Source organism: Muscardinus avellanarius, assembly GCF_963383645.1.
Source record: "Muscardinus avellanarius genome assembly, chromosome: 2".
Taxonomy (NCBI): Eukaryota; Metazoa; Chordata; class Mammalia; order Rodentia; family Gliridae; genus Muscardinus; species Muscardinus avellanarius.
Window position 1 is genome coordinate 120454243 of NC_137787.1, and position 23254 is coordinate 120477496.

Sequence of the window (23254 nt, forward strand, 5' to 3'; positions counted from 1 at the left end):
TACCTCCAAGGTAGACCCCCACCCAATTTTATTTTAATTTTGGAACAGGGTCTTGCTAGGTAGATGTGAGTCTCACTATTTACTGAGGCTGGCCCTGTGGAACCTTAAGATCCTCCTGTCTCAGCTTCTCAAGCACTGGCATTATAAGCATGTTCCATCTTGTCCAGTTCCCTTTTTAAAATTTTGAAACAGGGTTTCACTAAATTGCTGAGGCTGGTCTTTTTGTGTGTGTGTGTTTATGTATGGTACTGGGGATTGAGCACAGGGACATTTTACCTCCATCCTAAACCCCCAGCCCTATTTTTATTTTGAAACAGGCTCTCATTAGATTGATAAGTCTCACTTCTTGTTGAAGCTATCCTCAAACCTGTGATCGTCCTGTCTCAGCCTCCTAAGTACTGGGATTACAAGTGTGGGTCACAGTGCCTGGCTCAATGCTGGTCCTGACCTTACTATCCTTCTATCTCAGCCTCTGGAGTACTAGGATCACAGGTGTGGCGCTACCATACCTGGTCCTGTGCAACCATCATCAAAACCCATTTCCTATTATTTTCATCCATCCAAACCAAAATTCCATAAGCATTAAGCAATTAGGCCTTATTTTTCCCAACCTTAAACTCTAGCACCTAGTAACATCTAATCTTATGCTTCTTCTTTTGAATTTACCTCCTTTTTTTTTTTCCTCCAAGCTACACCTCCAGACCTATTTTTTATTCTTTATTTTGAAACAGTCTCACTGAGTTGCAGAGGGCCTCACTAAGTAGCTGAGGCTGTCCGCAAACTGCGATTCTCCCATCTCAGCCTCCTGAATGCTGGGATTACAAGAGTGTGGCACCACGGCCAGCTTTAAATTTGATCTTCTGGGTACCCACATAAATGGAATCATACAATATTAGTCTTGTGACTTAATTTTGCATAGTATAATCTTTATTTGTGTGGTGCTGGGGATTGAACCAGGGGCATCTACCTTTGAGCTACACCCCAGCTCTATTTTGTTCATTTATTTTATTTATTGGCACTGGGGATGGAACTCAGGGGCATTCTACCTCTGAGATGAACCCCAGCCTGATTTTATTTATTTAGAAACAGGGTCTAAGTTGTGAAGGGCTTCGCTAAGATTTTAGGGCTGTTTTTGAACCTGTGATCCTCCTGTCTCAGCTTCCCAAGTACTGGGATTAAAGATGTGTGCCACTGTACCTGGCTTTTTTTTCCCTGGATCTAGGGATGGAACCCAGGGGCATTTGACCCCCAAGCTACACCCCCTGCCCTATTTTTATTTTATTTTTATTTATTTTTATTTTTTATTTTTTATTTTTTTTGGTGGTACTGGGGTTCCTGGAAGCCCTTCTACCTCCGGGCTACACTCCCAGACCTATTTTTACATTTTTATTTGGAAACAAGGTCTCCTAGGCCAGCGCGCGCGGCTGGCTTCGAACCTGCGCGATCCTCCTGTCTCTGCCTCCCAAGCGCGGGGATTACAAGCGTGCGCCACCACGCCCGGCCCCCCTGCCCTATTTTTAATTCTTTATTTTGAAACAGGGTCTCACTGAGTTCTGGAGGGCCTCACTAAGTAGCTGAGGCTGTCCGTGAACTGTGATCCTCCTGTCTCAGCCTCTGAATACTGGGATTACAAGTGTGTGCCACCACACCCAGCTTGAAAAATGTACTTTTAATAAATACAAGCCAGGCATAGTGGCACATGCCACTATGGCACAGTTCTTTTTTTTTTTTTTTTGGTGGTACTGGGGGGTGGAACCCAGAGGCTTTTTACCTCCGGGCTATACTCCCAGACCTTTTTTATATTTTATTTGGAAACAGGGTCTCACTAAGTTGCAGAAAGCCTCACTAAGTAGCTGAGGCTGGCTTCGAACCCGTGCGATCCTCCTGTCTCAGCCTCCCAAGGGCAGGGATTACAAGCGTGCGCCACCACACCCGGCAATAGCATAGTTCTTACGAGGCTGAGATAGGAGGACTGCAGGTTTGAAGCCAGCCTCAGCAATTTAGAACACTCTGTTTCCAGATTTAAAAAAAAAAAAAGGTTAGCCACATAAGGTTGCACATGCCTGTAATCCTAGTACTTGGGAGGCTGAAACTGGAGGCTCATAGGTTCAAGGACATTAACACCCTCAGCTACTTAATGGGGCTCTCTGCAAGTTAGTGAGACCCTGTTTCTTCCTTTTTGTTCTTGTTTTTGTGGTTCTGAACCTAGAGGCATTCTACCTCTGAGCTACACGCCCAGCCCTATTTTTATTCTTTTTTTTTTTTTTGAAACAGGGTGTCACTAAGCTGCAGAGGGCCTCACTAATTAGCTGAGGCTGGCCAAAAACCTGACATCATCCTGACTCAGTCTCCCAAGTACTGAGATTACAAGTGTGTAACACCATGCATGGCTGAGACCCTGTTTCTTTCTATTTTTTTTGTTGGTACTGGGGATGGAACCCAAGGGCATTCTACCTCCAACTTACATACTCAGCCCTATTTTTTTATTCTTTATTTTGAAACAGGGTCTCACTGAGTTGCAAGGGGCCTCATTAAGTAGTAGCTTAGGCTGTCCGCAATTGTGATCCTCTGGTCTCTGCCTCACAAATGCTGGGATTACAAGCATGAGCCACCATGCCCAGTTGATCCTCTTTCAAAATAAAGAATAAAAAAAATAGGCTGAGGGTGTATCTCAGAGGGTAAAATGCCCCTGGGTTCAATTTCACAGGGCTGGGGGGTGTACCTCAGTGGCAGAATGTTCCTGAATTCAATCCCCACTACCACAAAACAAAAACAAAGAAGTACATGTAAAATAAAGAAAGCCAGGCCAGGCGTGGTGGCGCACGCTTATAATCCCAGTATTTGGTAGGCTGAGACAGGAGGATCACTGTTCATGGACAGCCTCAGCTACTTAGTGAGGCCCTCTGCAGCCCAGTGAGACCCTGTTTCAAAATAAGGAATAAAAAAATAGGGCTGGGGATGTAGCTTGGAGGTAGAATGCCCCTGGGTTCCATCCCCAGTACCACATACACACAAAATAAATTAAAAAAAAAACAACACCTGAGTATTTTTCTATTTGTAAATATTTTATTCTATTTTCATATAAGATACATTTACATGCTGTTTTGAATAAGCTATACATATTAACTGAAATAAAACAGAGGAGAAATTTATGGGCTATAGTTTGGTGAGAGGAGTCTGAAGCCAGCTTTTAACTTAACTTGCTCTGTGGCGAGCACTGCGGCTTCTGGAGTTGATACTGGCCTTGTGAACTGAGTTCTTGTTCCTCGAGCACTTGTTTCTCCTTCTAGGATGCACGTCATGCTCTTGGTCTAAGGAGTCCTGAATGACTACACTTTCCCTCTTCCCAGAGCAGAGCGTCAATGGGATCTAGGCCTTCTGATAGGAGCCAATATTTGTTCTTGTTAAAGAATACCCCCCCCCATTCTATTAAGTTGTTTTATGAAAACTTATCAAGAAATCTTTAGTCAGAAAGCAAGTGCAAGGCACTTCTGTCCTGTGTGCATTACAAAGGAACTCAATGCAGACTGAAGAAGAGCAGGGCCAGCACTGGAGGAAGTCCCCAAGTCTGACACCTGGGGCGCTAACCCTGCACACTACCTTTTTAAAAAAGGCTTCTCCCAGCTTGTTTCCAGACTTCTTTGACTCCTTTTATGCTTTCTTTTTTCACACATTTCCAGTATTCTTGTATATTTTGTTGCTGTGGTACCTGTCAATCAAAAGTAAAATAAAAAATCAAGGTCACCCTCTTTAAGGCTGAGCATAATTTCATGTGGACTTTAACCTTCATTTCCTTCCCACACTTCTCTAGAAAAAAGCTAAGGGTGGATTAAGATATAAAACATGTTTGCTAATGAAAATCATGTTTGCTAATTTTCCATAAGTTATGTTTGTTACAGGAAACTGAACTTGCTTTTCTAAGTTGTAAGCGAACAGTCCTGTCTTCAAGAACACAGACATCATAGCACTGCACGTGGTGGCGCATGCTTGTAATCCTAGCATTTGGAAGACTGAGAGAGGAGGATCGCAATTTGCGGCAGCCTTAGCCACTTAGTGAGGCCCTTTGGAATTCAGATGGAGGAGGAGGGAGGAGGAGGACGATCTCAGTCTGAGGATAGTCTCAGCTACTACTTAATGAGGCCCTTTGCAACTCAGTGAGACCCTGTTTCAAAACAGAGAATAAAAAATAGGGCTGGAGGTATAGCTTGGAAGTAGAATGCCCCTGGCATTCCACTCCCAGTACTGCAAAAACCAAACACAAAAAAACAAAAAACATGGGCATCAGTCTCTACTGTCCTCCTCCAGCATAACTTCTCCCTATTTCATACATCCTCTTCGCAAAGAATTTCCCCTTGCAGATTTCTTACAGGAGAGTGCTTCTACCAGATGCTGATCTTGACAGGTTCTTAGTTTGATTTGTCCCATGGTTACAGACCAGTAAGTGCAGTGGAATGAATCATGTGAGTTAACATTTACTTTATGTGTCTCAATCACTTAATTCCCTCAATAACTCTTTCTGGTGGATTCTATTAGTTTTCTCATGACACAGATGAGAGGTCTGAGGCCCATAAAACCAAACGGCTATGCAAGATTCAGCAGGTAGTGAGTGGGAGAGCCAGGCTTTGGGTCTAGTGTCTGAACACAGTGCCCAAAGTCAGGTTCTAGGCTATGATTTCTGAAGTCTGTCTTTCTTTCTTTCTTTCTTTCTTTCTTTCTTTCTTTCTTTCTTTCTTTCTTTCTTTCTTTCTTTCCTTCCTTCCTTCCTTCTTTCCTTCCTTCTCCCCCTCCCTCTCTCTTTCTTTTTGTGGTGTTGAGGATAAAACCCAGGGGCCTTCTACCTCCAGGCTACACTCCCAGACCTATTTTATATTTTAATTGGAAACAAGGTCTCACCAAGTTGATGAAAGCTTCACTAAGTAGTTGAGGCTGGCTTAGAACCTGAGTGATCCTCTTGTCTCAGCCTTACAAATGCTGGGATTACAAGCGTGCGCCACCACGCCCGGCTCTGAACAGTGGTTCCTAATAGATTCGAATAAAAAAGCAAAGAAAAAGCCAGGTGGCGTTGTGGCGCACGCTTGTAATCCCCATGCCTGGGAGGCGGAGACAGAAGGATCGCACAGGTTCTAAACCAGCCGTGCTGGCTTAAGAGACCCTGTTTCCAAATACAAAAAATATAATCCCAGCATTTGGGAGGCTAAAATGGGAGGATCCTGGACAGCCTCAGCTAGTTAGTGAGGCCCTTTGCAACTCAGTGAGACATTGTTTCAAAACGATGGAAAAAAAAAAATAGCTCAGAGGTAGAATGCCCCTGGGTTCCATCTGCAATACGGAAGGGGAAAAAAAAAAAAAAAAAAAAAAAAAAAAAAACAACAACAACAAAGAAAAGAAAGACATGCATGGTGACACACTCTTGTTGTAACCCCAGTGTTTGGGAAGCTGAGATAGGAGGCTCACAGCTTCACTACCAGCCTCAGCAACATAGTAGACACTGTCAAAAAAAAAAAAAAATTGAATCTCATTTTATATAAAAGATACTTCTTTACATAAAAGGATATTTATGTAAGGATATTTCAACTATAGTCTACAACTGTTTTATAAATGGTTAAAATTCCAAAATGACTAAATATCTGCCTAACTTCTAGGTTTAATGTCTCAGTAACAGGTAAACATGTATATTAAAAAAAAAAAACTCAAAATGTTACCCATAAACCTCGATGCATCCTGTTTTTCAACACTCCAAGAAATTCTCCATGGCTAAGGCATTCGTCACCATCCAAATCAAAGATCTTGAAGACAGTGTCCAAAATATTGTTTGAGAGTTCTTGTCCTGTTGCTACTTTTACGGCTCTCTTAAATTCCGCTAAAATGAAAAAAACAAAACCACTCATCAAACTTCTCAAACAGTCTAAGTAAAATTAACCTAAGCCAGCTGTGTGGTACATGCTTGTAATCCCAGTATTTGGTAGGCTGAGTCAGGAGGATCACAGGTTCAAGGACAGCCTCAGCAACTTATGCCCTTTGCAACTTAGTGAGACCCTGTTTCAAAACAGAGAATAAAATAGGGCTGGGTGTATAGCTCAGAGGTAGAATTCCCCTGGGTTCTACTTCCAGGACCAAAGAAAAAATAAAAAATAAAAAATGAAAATAAAACTGGGCACAGAGGAGCAAGCCTGTAATTCCAGTACTTGAGAGGCTGAGACAAAAGGATTGCAGTGTTCAAGCCAGCCTCAACAATTTAGGAAGTTCCTCAGCAATTTGGTAAAGCCTTTGTCAAAATAAAAATAAAAAGGGCTGAGGGTTTTTGGTACTGGGGGTTCAATCCCCAGTACCAAAAAAAAAAAAAAAAAAGTAGAAGCAGATCAAAGATTTTTATTATCTGGGAAGTAAAAAGTAAGACATGAAGCCGGGCGTGGTGGCGCATGCTTGGGAGGCGGAGACAGGAGGATCATGCAGGTTTGAAGCCAGCCGCGCTGGCCTGAAATCCTGTTTCCAAATAAAAAAGTATAAAAATAGGTACTGGGAGTGTAGCCCGGAGGAAGGGTTTCCAGGAATCCCAGTACCACCACACACACATACGCACGCGCGCACACACACACACACACACACACACACACACACACACAAGTAAGATATGAAAATAGATAACAGGAATGTATTCAATTTAACTGAAGCTGGGGGTGGTGGCATATGCTTGTAATCCCAGTATTTAGGAGTCTGAAACGAGGATCACAGGTTCGAAGCTAGCCTCACCAACCTACTGAGGCTCTCAACAACATCGTGAGAACCTGTTTTCCTAATAAAAAATAAAATAGAACATTATGATGTGAGATTATAATGTATCAATAAAAAATTAAATAGAGCTGTGTGTGTTGGCTTGTAATGCTTGTAATCCTAGTACTTAGGAGGATGAGACAGGCGGATTTCAGGTTCACAGCCAGCCTTAGCTATTTAGTGAGATCCTCTGCTACTTAGTGAGACCCTGTTTCAAATAAAGAATAAAAAAATAGGAGCTGGACGTGGTGGCACACACTTGTAAACCCAGCATTTGGGGGACTGAGACAGGAGGATCTGGGTTTGCGGACAGCCTCAGCTTCTTAGTGAGACCCTTTGCAACTCAGTGAGACCCTGTTTCAAAATAAAGAACAAAAATAGGGTTGGAGGTATAGTTTGGAGGTAGAATGCCCCTGGGTTTAACCCCCAGACCCGCCAAAAAAAAAGTCTGGGGGTATAACCTCCAGAGGTAGAAGGCCCTACCCCAAGTACTACAAAACAAACAAAAAACTAAGAAATATCATGAGAATACCTGTGGAAGATAAGCAATCTTAATTCAATCAGTGATTTAATCACATCCATCTTTCCTTCTCCTTTTCAGAAGATGGAGCAAGTAAAAGCTGGGCCTGGTGGTGCTCGCTTACAACCTCAGTACTTGGAAGGCTGAGACAGGAGGATCACAGGTATGAGGACAGTCGCAGCAGCTTAGTGAGAGCCTGTTTCAAACAAGAAATAAAAGAGGGCTGGGGGTGTTGCCGGGAGGTAATATGACCCTGGGTTTAATCCCCAGTAACACACACACACACACACACACACACACACACACACACACACACACACTTGAGTAACTCAATTACTTGCTGATTGCTGGCTCCTTGGTAACTATCATGTAGTTGAAGAACAGAGTGAAATAGTTTACCATGACAAAATGAAATGATTTGCATCTTACCTAGTCTGACAGGTCGATGAGCTAAGCTAAACATTTGCATGGCGATGGCAAAGTCTTCCAAGTGGGTCGTAAAATGGCAAAATGACTTGAACTCATCCAAACTAATGCTCTAATAAAAATAAAAAGGTTTTATTATAATTCTGTATAGACATTAAATAATCTTATGAATATAACTGTCAGTGTTTGATCAGAAAGCTTATAAACTTAGATTACTCAAAACAAATATACTAAAACTTCAAGATGCAGGATACTGAAATCAGAAGTTTAGAGCTTAAGAAGAAGCAGAGAGAATGCCTCAGTGCCACTGTCTGTGGCTGTGTGGATGGACACCGTGTGGTTGGGCTCTCCTGGAGCTTGCGGTGCACACTGTGGATGGCCTTGGGTGAGGTACTGAATTGCGTCCACTTCTAATTCACAGTTTGAAGCCCTAACCCTCAAAGCAACTATCTGGAAACAGAGCCTCTAAGGAAGCAAGGAAGATAAAATGAGGTCATGGAGTCTGGCGTGGTGGCACATTCCTGTAATCCCAGTACTTGGGAGGCTGAGACAGGAAGAGTGCAGGTTCATGGCCAGCCTCAGAAATTTTGGGAGACCCGGTTTCAAAAACAAAAAGGGCTGGAGGAGGTGTACCCTGGAGGCAGAATACCCGTGGATTCAATCCACGGCACTAAAAAAAAAAAAAAAAAAAAAAAGTGCATGTGTACACACATACTAGCTCCTGTTTCAATGTGGGAACACTCCTTCTGTACATGTCAGCATTTTGCTTTCTTAACAGTGTGTGCATCAGCATGGGTAAGTGAGCAGCTCTTTCTCTACATCACAGCCTCACAGCAGGCACCGAGTATGACTTTTTTTGTTTTTTTGTACTGGAGATTGAACCCAGGGGTATTCTACCTCTGAGCTACTCTCCAAGAGCTTTTTATTTTGAAGCAGGGTCTCGCTAGGTTGCTGAGAGTCTCATTATATTGCTGAGGCTGAGCCGGGCGTGGTGGCGCACGCTTGTAATCCCAGCATTCGAGAGGCTGAGACCTGGAGGATCACGGTTCACGGACAGCCTCAGCTACTCAGTAAGGCCCTTGCAACTCAGTGAGACCTGGTTTCAAAGTAAAAAATAAAAAATAGGGCAGTGGGTGTAGCTCGGAGGTCAAATGCCCCTAAGGTTCCATCCCCAGACCTGCAAACAAAACAAAACAAAACAAAACACCAAAAAAGAACAAAAAATATATTGCCGAGGCTGGCCTTGAACCTGCAATCCTCCTGTCTCAGGCTACCTAAGTACTGGGATAACAAGTGTTGCTCATCACCCATTATAAAACATTCAGATTCACGAAGATGAGGTTCCTCAACAGTGACAGGAATCTGTCACATGGCAGCCTCACCTGGGCCTCTCAGGATCATTTTCCTGGGACTTGGGAGGCCGGGGAAACTGATGCAGCATCATGCTCACGCTGGTGCTAACTATGCAAAATAAAGCCTCTAATCTTTGATCCAGTAGTTTTGTATTTTCTGCAAGGGTTCATGAAATTGTGTAGACTAACTAAAAAATAAAATCTAAGATACTTAACATTGATTAACATATTGCTTTTCAAGATCTCATATATTAAATATGAAAACATTTTAAGCCCTTCAAAATTATACACACACACACACACACACACACACACACACACACGCATGCATATGCACATGCGTGTGTGTGTGTGTGCATTTTTTTTTTTTTTGGTACTGGGGATTAAACCCAGGGGCCTCTACTTCCAAGCTACACCCCAACCCTATTTTCAAATTTTTATTTTGAAACAGGGTTGTGCTAGGTTGTTAAGAGTCTCACTATGTTGCTAAGACGGTCCTTGAACTCTCAAATCTTCCTGTCTCAGTCTCTAAAGTACTTGGAATACAGGTGGGCACCACCATTTCCAGCAAGTTTTTCTTTTATAAATATCAAGGATGTGAAGTTTTCTTAAATTTTTTGTTAATTTCTAATTCTTATATATTTCTATTTTAATTATGGATGGGATCTTCCATTATTTTACCTTTTCCTTCAAATTAGAAATAGCTTTCTAAGCCAGGTGAGGTGGTACATGCCTGTAATCCAGCACTTGATAAGCTGAGACAGAAAGATCACAGGTTTAAGACTAGCTTCTGCAATTTAGTTAAAGGGCTGGGGGTGTAGCTCACAGATAGAATGCCCCTGGGGTCAATCCATAATAAAACAACAACAACAACAAAACAATAAGATATAGCTTTCTAAAAAGTTATAAGAGCCAGGTGTGGTGGTACATGCTTGTAATCCCAGCATTTGGGAAACTGAGACAGGAGGATCGTGGTTCACGGACAGCCTCAGCTACTCAGTGAGACCCTGTTTCAAAATAAAGAATAAAAAATAGGGCTGGGCGTGTAGCTCGGAGGTAGAATGCCCCTGGGTTCCACACCTAGTACCATAAAAAAACAAATAAATAAGTGTTATATAAAAATACATGCCTGCTCCAAAATAGTTTTTGAGTAATACATAAAATAAAAATCACCTGCCAGGCATGGTGGCGCATGCTTGTAATCCCCGCACTTGGGAGGCTGAGACAGGAGGATCGCACAGGTTCGAAGCCAGCCTCAGCTACTTAGTGAGGCTCCCCAGCAATTTAGTGAGACCCTGTTTTCAAATAAAATATAAAATAGGTTTGGGATTATAGCCCGGAGGTAGAAAGCCTCTGGGTTCCACCTCCAGTACCACCAAAAAATCATCTAAGCTGAGCATGGTAGCGCACGCTTGTAATCCCAGTACTTAGGAGGCTGAGACAGGAGGACTGTGCAGGTTTGAAACCAGCCTCGGCTACTTAGTGGGGCTCTCAGCAACTTAGTGAGACCCTGTTTACAAATAAAATATAAAATAGGTCTGGCAGTATAGCCCTATAGCCCGGAGGGAGGAGGCCCCTAGATTTCATCCTCAGCACCACATAAAAAAAAAAAAAAAGAAAAAAAAAAGGAAAATAGGTCTGGGAGTGTAGCCCGGGGGTAGAAAGCCTCTGGGTCCCATCCCCAGCACCACACACACACACACAACCCCCCACGATAATCATTTCATATATTTCACACACATACATATTTATATATTTATTGGTGCTGAGGATTGAATGCAGAGGCATTCTACCTCTGAGCTACAACCCTAGCCCTATTTTATTTTTTATTTGTATACAGGATCTCCCTAAGCTCCTGAGGACCTCACTAAGTAGCTGAGGCTAGTCATGAACCTGTGATTCTCCTGTCTCAGCCTCCCAGGTACTGGGGTTAGAAGTGTGTACTGCCATGTCCAGCACTAGCACAACTGGGTTAACTTAGAAATTCTTTATTTAAAGCCGGGCACGGTGGTGCACGCTTGTAATCCCAGCATTTGGGAGGCTGAGACAGGATTGCGGTTCGTGGCCAACCTGAACTACTTAGTGAGGCTCTTTGCAACCCAGTGGGACCCTGTTTCAAAATAAAGAATAAAAAATGGGGCTGGGAGTGTAGTTCGGGGGTAGAATGCCCCTGGGGTTCCATCCCCAGTACTGCAAAAAAAAAAAAAAAACAAAAAAAAAACTTGTCTAACTTATTTCACCTTTATCACATGCATAAAAAAGGGGGATACTAACCTCTCCTGCTGACAATTTTTCTCTCACATTTTTCCAGTAAATATCTTTATTTTCAGTGTTAGTGAAAAACAGTAGCCATTCTGCAAAGTCTTCCTTCCTCATGAAACTCAAACCTTTAGAAAACTGGAGGAACTCCATTTCTTGTATCTCCGTCTGCAAATTTTCCATGAATCTAAATGTGAAATACAAAGCTGACGTAAGTCATGAGCAGCATCCCCCTTTAGAGTGTGAATGGTGCTGCAAGCACCTTCCTGATCACCTCCTACTGTGGGGGGGCACGATTTTTTTTGGTACTGGTGATTGAACCCAGGGGCATTCTACTTCCTAGCTGCACCCCAAGCCCTTTTTATTTTTCATCTTGAAAGAGGGTCTTGTTCAGTTGCCAAGGCTGGCCTGGAACATGCAATCTTCCTGTCTCAGCCTCCCAAGTAGTTTGGCCTCTTGATAGGGTGAGCACTGGTATGGGCAAAGGGTTGTGGGAGAGAGAGAATGTAGAGAAGCTGATTGAATCTCCTGCCTGCTTCAGCGTGTCACTTCCACACTTGATGTACTAGTATTGGGAAGAGGTTTTAAAATGTATTAATGTATCAGTATTGGAAAAGATTTCCAATTTTAAAAATATATCTTTTATACTAAGAAAGCCAGGGCTAGCAGAAAAGAGGGAATTGTAATTTACATTTCTAAAGAAAAGGAAAGAAGGCAGGAGCCAGAGATGGGAGGAAATCCCAGATCCTGGAGTAACAATTTCACACATCCTGGGCAAATCCGCCTGGAGACAGCAGAGATAGGGCTAGAGATAGGGGGCTAGCATATCTACAGATCAAAGGACCTGCTGAGGACTTGGGCGGGATAAATACACTTAGTAAACTGGAGTTTGATGGTATTTTCATTCGAATTGCCCCCCCCATACCCCTCCTTGGGCACTGGGGTGTAACCATATCCTGTATTTCTATCTTTTTAATAAACTTCTTTAAATCTTCAGCAATTGTCCAAGCTATGCATATTTATTCTTAGTTTAGGACAAGAATCCACGGTTTTTCTGTTTTTCTTTCTGTGTGGTTGTGGTGGGGGAATTACTTCTCCCCACACACACCAAACACGTCATTTAATCCACAACACTTGATTTGTTTATGCAAATTATACCTGGGTTTTCTTTTGGTGCTGAGGATTGAACCCAGAGGACTTCTACTTCTGAGCTACATCCCCAGTCTCACTTTTTTTTTTTTTTTTTTGGTATTGGGGATTGAAATCTGAGGCATTCTACCTCCAAGCTATACCCCTAGCACGATTTTTTATTTCTTTTTTGGAAACAAGGTCTCACTATGTTGCTCAGAGCCTTACTAAATTGCTAAGACTGGCTTTGAATCTGCAATCCTCCTGTCTCAGCTGCCCAAGTACTGGGATTACAAGCATGTGTCAACACGCCTGGTTTCCAGGCCCATTTTTATTTATTTTGAAACAGGGTCTTACTAAGTTGCTGAGGCTGGTCTCGAAACTTTGATCCTCCTGTCTCAGCCTTCCAAGCACTGGAATTACATTTGTGTATCACCACGCCTGACTGCAACCTATATATATATATTTTTTTGGTGGTACTGGGGTTCTTGGAAGCCCTTCTACCTCCAGGCTACACTCCCAGACCTATTTTTACATTTTTATTTGGAAACAGGGTCTCCTAAGCCAGCACGCGTGGCTGGCTTTGAACCTGCGCGATCCTCCTGTCTCTGCCTACCAAGCGAGGGGATTACAAGCGTGCGCCACCACGCCCGGCTGCAACCTATATTTTGATAAACACTTAGAAAATTATATGTAGAATGCTGCTTTGATACATCCACAGAAAATAAAATTCCATGAAAAACAATTTTTTGCCAATATAGAAACATCAGTATTCAGAAAAACTTAAAAAATGGGATCCTGTTTTAGAATATTAATCATAATTAATATTTCCTAATACTTTCTAGATACCAAAGTTAGTTAAGATAATCAATAACTTTGCATCAAAAGCTTAGATACCGCTGGGCGTGGTGGCACACGGTTGTAATCCCCGCACTTGGGAGGCAGAGACAGGAGGATCGCGCTGGTTCGGAGCCAGCCGTGCTGGCTTAAGAGACCCTGTTTCCAAATAAAAATATAAAATAGGTCTGGGAGTGTAGCCCAGAGGTAGAAGGGTTTCCAGGAACTCCAGTACCACCAAAAAAAAAAAAAAAAAAAAAAAAAAAGAGCTTAGATACCTAAAAACACTGATACAATTTTGGACAACAGTTGTAACAGTGTGGGTCTGCAGGACTCAAATTTCTTATTTGGGACAACATGGCATGTTTATCAGACTGCCATCAGAGCTCCCAGGGAAGGCACACGTGGGAACAGCAGCTGATCAACTCCATTTTCTTTGAACAAGAACCCTGACATGTCATGCTTGATGTACTTAGAACCCAAATCCTGTGTTATGTATCATGATCTCCAAGTTCAATATGCCTCAGCTCTTTGTTCACTTTTCTCCGTGTTAAAAGTTCTGTGTTAGCTGCTGTCACAATTTAAATGCAAGTACATAGGGGTAGAAAACGAAGTACATTTCATTTATCTGGGAGAAAAACTGCCACCATTGCTGGTCATGGTGGCGCATGCTTGTAATCCCCGTGCTTGGGAGGTGGAGACAGGAGGATTGCACTGGTTCGAAGCCAGCCTTGCTGGCTTAAGAGACCCTGTTTCCAAATAAAAATATAAAATAGGTCTGGCAGTATAGCCTGGAGGTAGAAGGGTTTCCAGGAACCCCAGTACCACAAAAAAAAAAAAAAAAAAAAAAAAAAAAAAAGAGAGAGAGAGACTTCCGGGAAGATGGTGACTGAGAAAAGCAGCATTTATGAGTCCTGCTAACACTCAATCTCTACTGCCACAAAATCAGCACTTTTCATAGCCAGAAAACACTATCAGCAGAGAAATAAAAAATGTAAACACAAGTGACAGAGAAAAAGGAATCTAGAAGAACCACCAGAGACCAGAAAAGAAACCAGCCCACAATGCAGCAGCAGAGCAGTGCCGGCGCCATCTTCCCTCACAGCACCAGGCTCCAGAGAAGAAAGGTAAACAAGGAGCTGAAGTGAGCAGCTGCGGATCACTCAGGTGTAATTCAGCAGTTCTTCCAGCGCAAAGAACGTCTAAAACTCCCAGTGGACAAGATCATCATGCCTTCCAGGGACTCAGAACAGAGCTCAAAACCAGAAAAGAAATACGCCAGCCTCACGGCCGAAAGCGTGGCAGCGGCTCCATATTGCCAGCAGTAGTGGCGAGTTCACTAGGCCCGCAATAGCTCCAGATCGGTGTGCATAATAACCATAAGTGAAATTGCGGCTCCTACAGGAGAAATACCAGCACTGCATGCCCAGGGACTTGTGCAGCTTTGATAATCTCCCTGGGTCTGAAATTTTACAGACCAACCCAATGAAGGAGTAGTGGTGGCAGAGATACCACACCCTAGTTGCAGCTCCCTGTGGGAAAATGCCCAGCCCGGCACCCCCACGTTCTCGTGCAGCCTCAATTAACTTCCTGGGTCTGAGACTTTACAATTCAACCCAGTAAAGGAGTAGTGGCAGCTGAGATTACCACAAACTCCAGATTCAGAGCACCATAAGTGAAGTCATGGTGACCTGGGGAAGAACCCAGAGAAGGCACATACTTCTGAAATCATGGGAAAGAGGAACAATAGAGCAATGAATGCCCACAACCCCATAATATCAGAACCTGATAACACAGAAATTCAGAGATCTCCAGAAGACCAAATCATGAATATAACTATAGGAATAATACAGAACTTTCGAAAAGAATTTAGAGAGAGTCTAAAAGAAATAAAGGATAAAATCATTGAAGTAAAGGCATCAATTCAAACTATAAACAATCAATTAGACCACATGGAGAATAGAATCTTGCTCCTAGAAGATGATCACTCCAAAAATGAACGGATAATGTATAAATTAGAAAAAAAATTACACAGCAGGAATCTGACATTGAAGAAATATGGGCCCATTTTAAGAGAGCTAACCTAAGAATAATTGGAATAGAGGAGGGAAAAGAAGGTGAAACCAAAGGGATCAATAATATCTTCAAATAAATAATAGCAGAAAGTTTTCCAAACATAGAGCAAGAGGTCGATACACAGGTCTAGGAAACTTATAGAACTCCCTTTAGACAGGATCAGAGGAAAGGTTCCCCACGCCACATAATTGTCAAAATGACCAATGTAGAAGCCAAGCAGAGAATTTTAAAGGCAACAAAAACAAAACGCCAAGTGACTTTCAAAGACAAACCAATTTCATGACAAGTCAATTTCATGACTTGGTTTGGGGATCACTCCCCACTTCCCAAACCAAGTCATGAGAGTCAGAAGGGCTTGGAGTCACATATTCCAAACTCTGAAAGAAAACAACTTCCAGCCAAAAATTTCCTACCCACCATAACTATCTATCAAATTAGATGGGGAAATAAGAAGCTTCCATGACAAACAGAAACTGAAGGAATTTGTCTTCAAAACCAGCACTAGAGCCTGGCATGGTGGCACAGGCTTGTAATCCCCGTGCTTGGGAGGCGGAGACAGGAGGATCGTGCTGGTTTGGAGCCAGCCTCGCTGGCTTAAGAGACCCTGTTTCCAAATAAAAACATATAAAATAGGTCTGAGAGTGTAGCCCAGAGGTAGAAGGGCCCGGAGGTAGAAGGGCTTCCAGGAACCTCAGTACCTCCAAAAAAACCCCACCAAAAACCAAAAACCAAAAACCAAACAAACAAACAACAAAAAACCAAAACCAGTACTAGAGAAAATACTCAAAGAGATTAACTACAAAGAAGAAATATGTAATATACACCAGAACCAGAGAAACAAGATTTTCCTAAGCAAAGAAGAATAAACAGTATTTCAAACAGAAATAAAATCTTAACATGTTAAAAATTAAAAGTTACCTCTCAATAATCAAACTGAATGTAAATGGCCTCAATTACCCAATAAGAAGACATAAAGTGGCAAAATGGATTAAAAACCAGAATCCATCCATCTGCTGCTTAGAAGAAACACACTTTACAAGTATTCAATTTACAAATTCATGGTAAAGGGCTGGAGCAAGGTCATTCATGTTAAGTAGCTATCCTAACAAATGTGAAGTAGTATTTCACTATAGTTTTTTATTTGTATTTCCTTAATGATTAGCTATATTATGATAATGATGAGTGATATTCATGTGTTTATTGGTCATATAAAATTTTTGGAGATTCATTACCTATTTTAGTCTTTTACCTATTTCTAATTTGTATTGTTTGCTTTTATTGTTGCTAATTTTTAGGATTTCTATTTGGAATATTAATATACCTTCAGATATAGCATTTCGAAATATTTTATCCCATTCTATCAGTAACTTTTAATTCTGTTTGGATTGTCTTTGGATGTACAATATTTTATTTTTTATGAAGTTTGTTTATTCTTTTGTTGCCTGTACCTTTGGAATCATATCCAAGAAATCACTGCCAATTTCAGTGTTGTGAAGTTTTATGACCCAGATTTTTTTTTTTTTTTTTTTTTTTTGCGGGTCTAGGGGTGGAACCCAGGGGCATTTGACCTCCGAGCTACACCCCCCTGCCCTATTTTTTACTATTTTATTTTTGAAACCGGGTCTCACTGAGTTGCAAAGGGCCTCACTAAGTAGCTGAGGCTGTCTGCGAACCGCGATCCTTCAGGTTTCAGCCTCCCAAATGCTGGGATTACAAGCGTGCGCCACCACGCCCGGCTACCCCAGATTTTTTTCTAAAAGTTTGTAGTCTTAAAATTTACATCTGTTCCGGGAAGATGGCGACCGAGAAAAGCGGGGCTTAAGAGCCCCGCTAACAACCAATCTCCATTACCACAAAATCAGCGCCTTTCATAGCCAGAAAACACCATCACCAGAGAAACAAAAAAATCACCAGGCTCCAGAGAGAAAGCAGACTGAGAACAGAGCTCAGAGCCACAGAGGAGATACTCCGGCCTCACGCCCGAGGACGTGGCAGCAGCGCCATACTGCCGATGGCAGCGGCGAATTCACCGGACAGCTACAGCAAGCTGAGGTGAGCTGCTGCGGAACAGCCAGGCGGGAATTTTCAGCGCAGGGAGCATCTAAAGCTCCCAGTGGCTGAGCTCAGCACACGCTGCAGGAACTCAGAGTGGAACTCAAAACCAAGAAGAAATAAGCCAGCCTCACAGCCGAGGGCGTAGCAGCGGCGCCATATTGCCACCGGCGGCAGCAGCAGCGAATTCACCGAGTCCAGTACAGCTACATCTGCGAACTCAAGAACAGTGAGTCAAATTGTGGGCCACAGAGGAGAAATCCCAGTACTGTACTCCCTGGGACTTGACCCAGTGGGGGAGTGGCGGTGGCAGAGATATCACACCATAGGAGAACGTGCAACCTGGCACCCCCCCATAGTTTAAAGCAGCCTCTATCGACTCCCTGGGTCGGAGACTCTGTGATACAACCCAGTAAAGGAGTAGTGGGGTCTGAGATACTACTGACTCGAGATCCAGAGCACCTTAAGTGAAGCCGTAGTGACCCAGGGAATACCCAGGGTATACCTGTACGCCCAGTATTTGGGAGGCTGAGACAGGAGGATGTAGGTTTGAAGGCAGCCTCAGCAACTTATCAAGGCCCTCTGCAACTTAGGGAGACCCTGTTTACAAATGAAAAACAAAACAGGGCTGGGGGTCTAGCTCAGAGGTAGAATGCCCCTGGGGTTGGTCCCCAGCATCATACACACAAAGAGAAGACCTATCTGAGGGTAGAGTACATGAAAAACACGCAGAGCCATGCCATGCATGTCCTAAGAGGTGGATGGCAGCTGCCAGGTGCTACTGTCTCGCTTTTACCTGCACGCTCAACCCTTGCAAGGTGTCAGCAGCTCTCCTGAGATGCTGACGGACCCCTCCAGGTAGGACTTGGAGAAAATGGCACATCTGCATACCTGCATCAATTTGTGTTCTATATCTTCACCTAGGTCCTCGTCTGGTCATTTATTCCTAACCCTCAACATGGGTACACTGAATAAATGATTTTCGTGTCACCAAAATACCTCTTAAGTCTATGAAAATATTATGAATACTTTTTAGACTAAAAAGATAAAAGCACTGACAGACCACCTAAGTGTTTCTGCACATTTACTACACAATCCCTTGAAGGAACTCATACTATGTCTAGTTGACATTCTTTTTTTTTTTTGGTGGTACTGGGGTTCCTGGAAGCCCTTCTACCTCCGGGCTATACTCCCAGACCTATTTTTACATTTTTATTTGGAAACAGGGTCTCCTAAACCAGCGTGCGCGGTTGGCTTCAAACCTGCACGATCCTCCTGTCTCTGCCTCCCAAGCACGGGGATTACAAGTGTGCGCCACCACGCCCGGCAAGTTGTTTTTTTTTAAATACTGGGTACATTCTACCTCTGAGCTACATCCTTAACTCTTTTTATTATTTGTAAACAGGATCTCACTAAGTTGCTGACAGCCTCAATAAGTTCCTGAGGCTGACTTCTAACATGCTATCCTCCTGTGTCACTCTCCCAAGTACTAGTACTATAAGCATGCACCACCGTGCCCAGCTTGCTTAGTTTTTTTTTTTTTTTTCTAACGGTACTGGGGATGGAACGCAGGGCCATTCTACCTCTGAGCTACACCCCCAATCCTATTTTTTTTTAAAATTTTATTGGTGCATTGTATTTATATATTATATGGTATAAAAAACTTGTGTGGACATACGTGCACTCATCACCCAGTTAGCCCCTACCCAATACCCACCCTGGACAGTTGAGACCCTGGACAACGGAGTGGGACCCTATTTTAAAACATCCCTCCTTGGATCGCGCAGGTTCGAAGCCAGCCGCGTGTGCTGGCTTAGGAGACCCTGTTTCCAAATAAAAAAATGTAAAAATAGGTCTGGGAGTGTAGCCTGGAGATAGAAGGGCTTCCAGGAACCCCAGTACCACCAAAAAAAAAAAAAAAAAAAAAAACCCTCCTTTCCATCCAATCCTATCTTTTATTCTTTATTTTGAAACAGGATCTCACTGAATTCAAAGGGCCTTCCTAAGTAGCTGAGGCTGTCCTCGAATCAAGATCCTTCTGTCTTCAGCCTCCCAAATGCTGGGATTACAAGTGTGCACCACCATGTCTGGTTTGCTTGCTTAATTTTTGCTGGCTCATAGTTTCAGGTTTATTTCATGTGAAACTGGGGACCGTGGATCTCAGGGCATGGTGACAGGAGGTGGAGAGAGGAAGAGCACATGGGCTGCGCTCTTCACATCATGGAGGCCAGAAGTAAGAGCAAGCAGGGGGAGGAAGAACCATATGTAATCCTCAAGGCTGCAGCCTCAGCAACCCAACTCTAGCCACACCAGTGGTATTATCCACTGCTGCGTTCACAGCTCTCATAACTTAACTAAATCAACCTTGCACAGTAATAAATGAGCTCTTCTGCCAGGTGTGGCGGCGCACGCTTGTAATCCCAGTGCTTGGGAGGCTGAGACAGGAGGATCACACGGGTTTGAAGCCAGTCTCAGCTACTTAGTGAGGCTCTCAGCAACTTAGTGAGACCCTCTTTCCAAATAAAGTAGACTTCCGGGAAGATGGCGACCGAGAAAAGCCCCGCTAACAACAAATCTCCATTACCACAAAATCAGCGCCTTTCAAAGCCAGAAAACAACATCACCAGAGAAACAAAAAAAATCACCAGGCTCTAGAGAGAAAGCGGACTGAGAACAGAGCCACAGAGGAGATCCTCACGCCCGAGGATGCGGCTTCACACCCGAGGACGCGGCAGCAGCGCCATACTGCTGGCGGCACCAGCGAATTCACGGGACGGCCACAGCAAGCCGAGGGGAGCCGCTGCGGAACAGCCAGGCGGGATTTCTCGGCGCAGAGGGCATCTAAAGCTCCCGGTGGCTGAGCTCAGCACACGCTGCAGGGATTCAGAGTGGAAATCAAAACCAAGAAAAAAAAACCGCCAGCCCCATAGCCGAGGGCGTAGCAGCGGCGCCATATTGCCACCGGCGGCAACAGCACCGAATTCACCGAATTCAGTACAGCTACATCTGCGTACTCAAGAACAGTGAGTCAAATTGTGGGCCACAGAGGAGAAATCCCAGTACTGTACTCACTGGGACTTCACCCAGTGGGAGAGGGGCAGTAGCAGTGATATCACACCATAGGAGAATGTGCAACCTGGCACCCCCCACAGTCTAAAGCAGCCTCTATCGACTCCCTGGGTCGGAGACTCTGTGATACAACCCAGTAAAGGAGTAGTGGGGTCTGAGATACCACAGACTCGAGATCCAGAGCACCTTAAGTGAACTCATGGTGACTCAAGGGAAGAACCCAGAGAAGGCACAAACTTCCAAAATCATGGGAAAGAGGAATAATACTGGAGCAATGAATGTGCACAACCCCACAACATCAGAACCCGATAAAACAGAAAATCAGAGATTTCTAGAAGATCAAATCAGGAAAATAACTGTAGAAATAATAGAGGTGCTTCGAAAAGAACTCAGAGAGAGCCAAAAAGAGATAAAGGATGCAATTAATGAAGTAAAGGCCTCAATTCAAAGCACAAACAACCGATTAGACCACATGGAGAACAGAATCTCGCTCATAGAAGATGATCATTCCAAAAATGAACGCATAGTTTCTAATCTAGGAAAAAATATCCGACAGCAGGAATCTGATATTGAAGAAATATGGGCCCATTTTAAGAGAGCTAACCTAAGAATAATTGGAATAGAGGAGGGAAAAGAAAGTGAAACCAAAGGGATCAACAATCTCTTCAAGGAAGTAATAACAGAAAATTTTCCAGACATAGAGCAAGAGGTCGATACGCAGGTCCAGGAAACGTATAGAACTCCCTTTAGACAGGATCGGAGAAGAGGATCCCCACGCCACATAATTGTCAAAATGACCAATGTGGAAGCCAAGCAGAGAATCTTAAAGGCAACAAAAACAAAGGGCTAAGTGACATTCAGAGGCAAACCAATTAGAATCACTCCAGACTTCCCAAACCAAGTCATGAGAGTCAGAAGGGCTTGGAGTAACATATTCCAAACTCTGAAAGAAAACAACTTCTAGCCAAAAATTTCCTACCCAGTAAAACTTTCTATCAAATTAGATGGAGAAATAAGAAGCTTCCATGACAAACAGAAACTGAAGGAATTTATGTCTTCAAAACCAGCACTAGAGAAAATACTCAAAGAGATTAACTATAAAGAAGAAATAGGTAACACACATCAGAACTAGAGAAACAAGATTTTCCATCCAACAGACAACTAAGATTGGTTATCTGTGGAGATTCATTACTTATGTTAGTCTTTTACCTATCTGTAAAGGGTATTGTTTGCCTTTATTGTTGTTAATTTTTAGGATTTCTAGTTGGAATATTAATATACCTTCAGATATAGCATTTGGAAATATTTTATCCCATTCTATTAGTAACTGTTAACTCTGTTTACATTGTCTTTGGATATACAATATGTTTTTTATTTTTTAGGGAGTTTGTATACTCTTCTGTTGCCTGTGCCATTGAAATCATAACCAAGAAATCACTGCCAATTTCAATGTTGTGAGGTTTTATGACCCAGATTTTCTCCTAAAAGTTTATAGTCTTAAGATTTATATTTAGGTCTTTTATCTATTTTGAGTTAATATTTGTATATAGTGTTAGGTAAGGGTCCAATTTTATTCTTTTCCATGTAATTATTATTTTTCAACAATATTTAGTTAAACGATTATTATTCCCACCACCAAATGTTCGTGGAAACCTTGTCAAAAATAACTTGACAATATAGGGAAGAATTTAGCTCTAGGCTTTTATTTAACTCCAATGGTTTATATATCTGCCTTTAGAATAGTACTACACTGTTTCAATTATTGTAGCTTTATATGGTTTGAAATCAGAAAATATACATCTTCTAGCTTTGTTCTTTTTCAAGATCGTTGTGGGTACCTAGAGTCCATATTCCATATTAGGATAGATTTTTTTTCTGAAAAATAAATATATAAATATATGATAGTTTCACCTAAAAAAAAAAATAGAAAAATTAGATTCTCTGGTAAGAAAGAAAGTAAAAAGAAATATTGAAATGTTATCTTTAAGTCATCAAAAGCTTGGTATCAGACAAATGAAACTGTTATGTGAGATTATCATTGTTAATTTTGGATAAATTGCTATAATACTAGATGTCAATCACTAAGCCAAGCATGGGAGGGAGGGATAGGGAGAGAATGGGGTGGGGATCGGGTGGGGGCTGACTGGGCAATGTGTGCATGTATGTCTACAAAAGTATGTATCCCACTATGATGTATGAATACAGTGCACCAATTAAAAAATAAATAAATAAATAAATAAAAAAATAAAGATCATAGATGGAGTAAAAAAAAATATATATAAAACAAAAACAAAAACAAATAAAGTAGAAAACATAGGTCTGGGAGTATAGCCCGGAGGTAGAAAAGCCTGAGTTCCACTCTCAGTACCGCAAAAAAAAAAAAAAAAAAAAAAAAAAAAAAAAAAGCTCTTTTTTTGTGGTACTGAGAATGAAACCCAGGGGCTTTCTACCTTCAAGTTACACCTCCAGCCCTGTTTTTTTTTTTTTTCTCCTTTATTTTGAAACAGTGTCTCACTGAGTTGAAAAGGGCCTAAGTGGCTGAGGCTGCCTGTGAACCATGATCCTCCTGTCTCAGCCTCCCAAATGCTGGAATTACAAGCGTGTGCCACGATGCCCGGCTAATAGAAGAGCTCTTTAGGGGACATTCTATACCTAACCTAAACCCTTAAGAGGATAACTATAACTATAGCTCTAACTCTAGTGTTTGACACATGGCCTGACAGATAAGAGTACACAGTGTGCATTTAAATAAATCATTACTAAA

At 42.4% G+C, this 23254-nt stretch overlaps 1 protein-coding gene across 3 annotated transcripts in view; it reads right to left on the reverse strand.

The window, feature by feature from the left end:
* Positions 1-3604: 3604 nt before the first annotated feature.
* MICU2 (mitochondrial calcium uptake 2) overlaps positions 3605-23254 on the reverse strand; it is a gene marked incomplete at both ends in the record, with an annotated part of 83266 nt that continues 63616 nt past the window's right edge. For all 3 annotated transcript variants that reach the window (XM_080690339.1, XM_080690337.1, XM_080690338.1), the window contains 4 exons: positions 3605-3709; positions 5703-5860; positions 7721-7829; positions 11344-11515. In XM_080690339.1, the coding sequence (XP_080546465.1) occupies positions 3605-3709; positions 5703-5860; positions 7721-7829; positions 11344-11515 (544 nt within the window). The remainder of the gene's footprint in view (positions 3710-5702; positions 5861-7720; positions 7830-11343; positions 11516-23254) is intronic.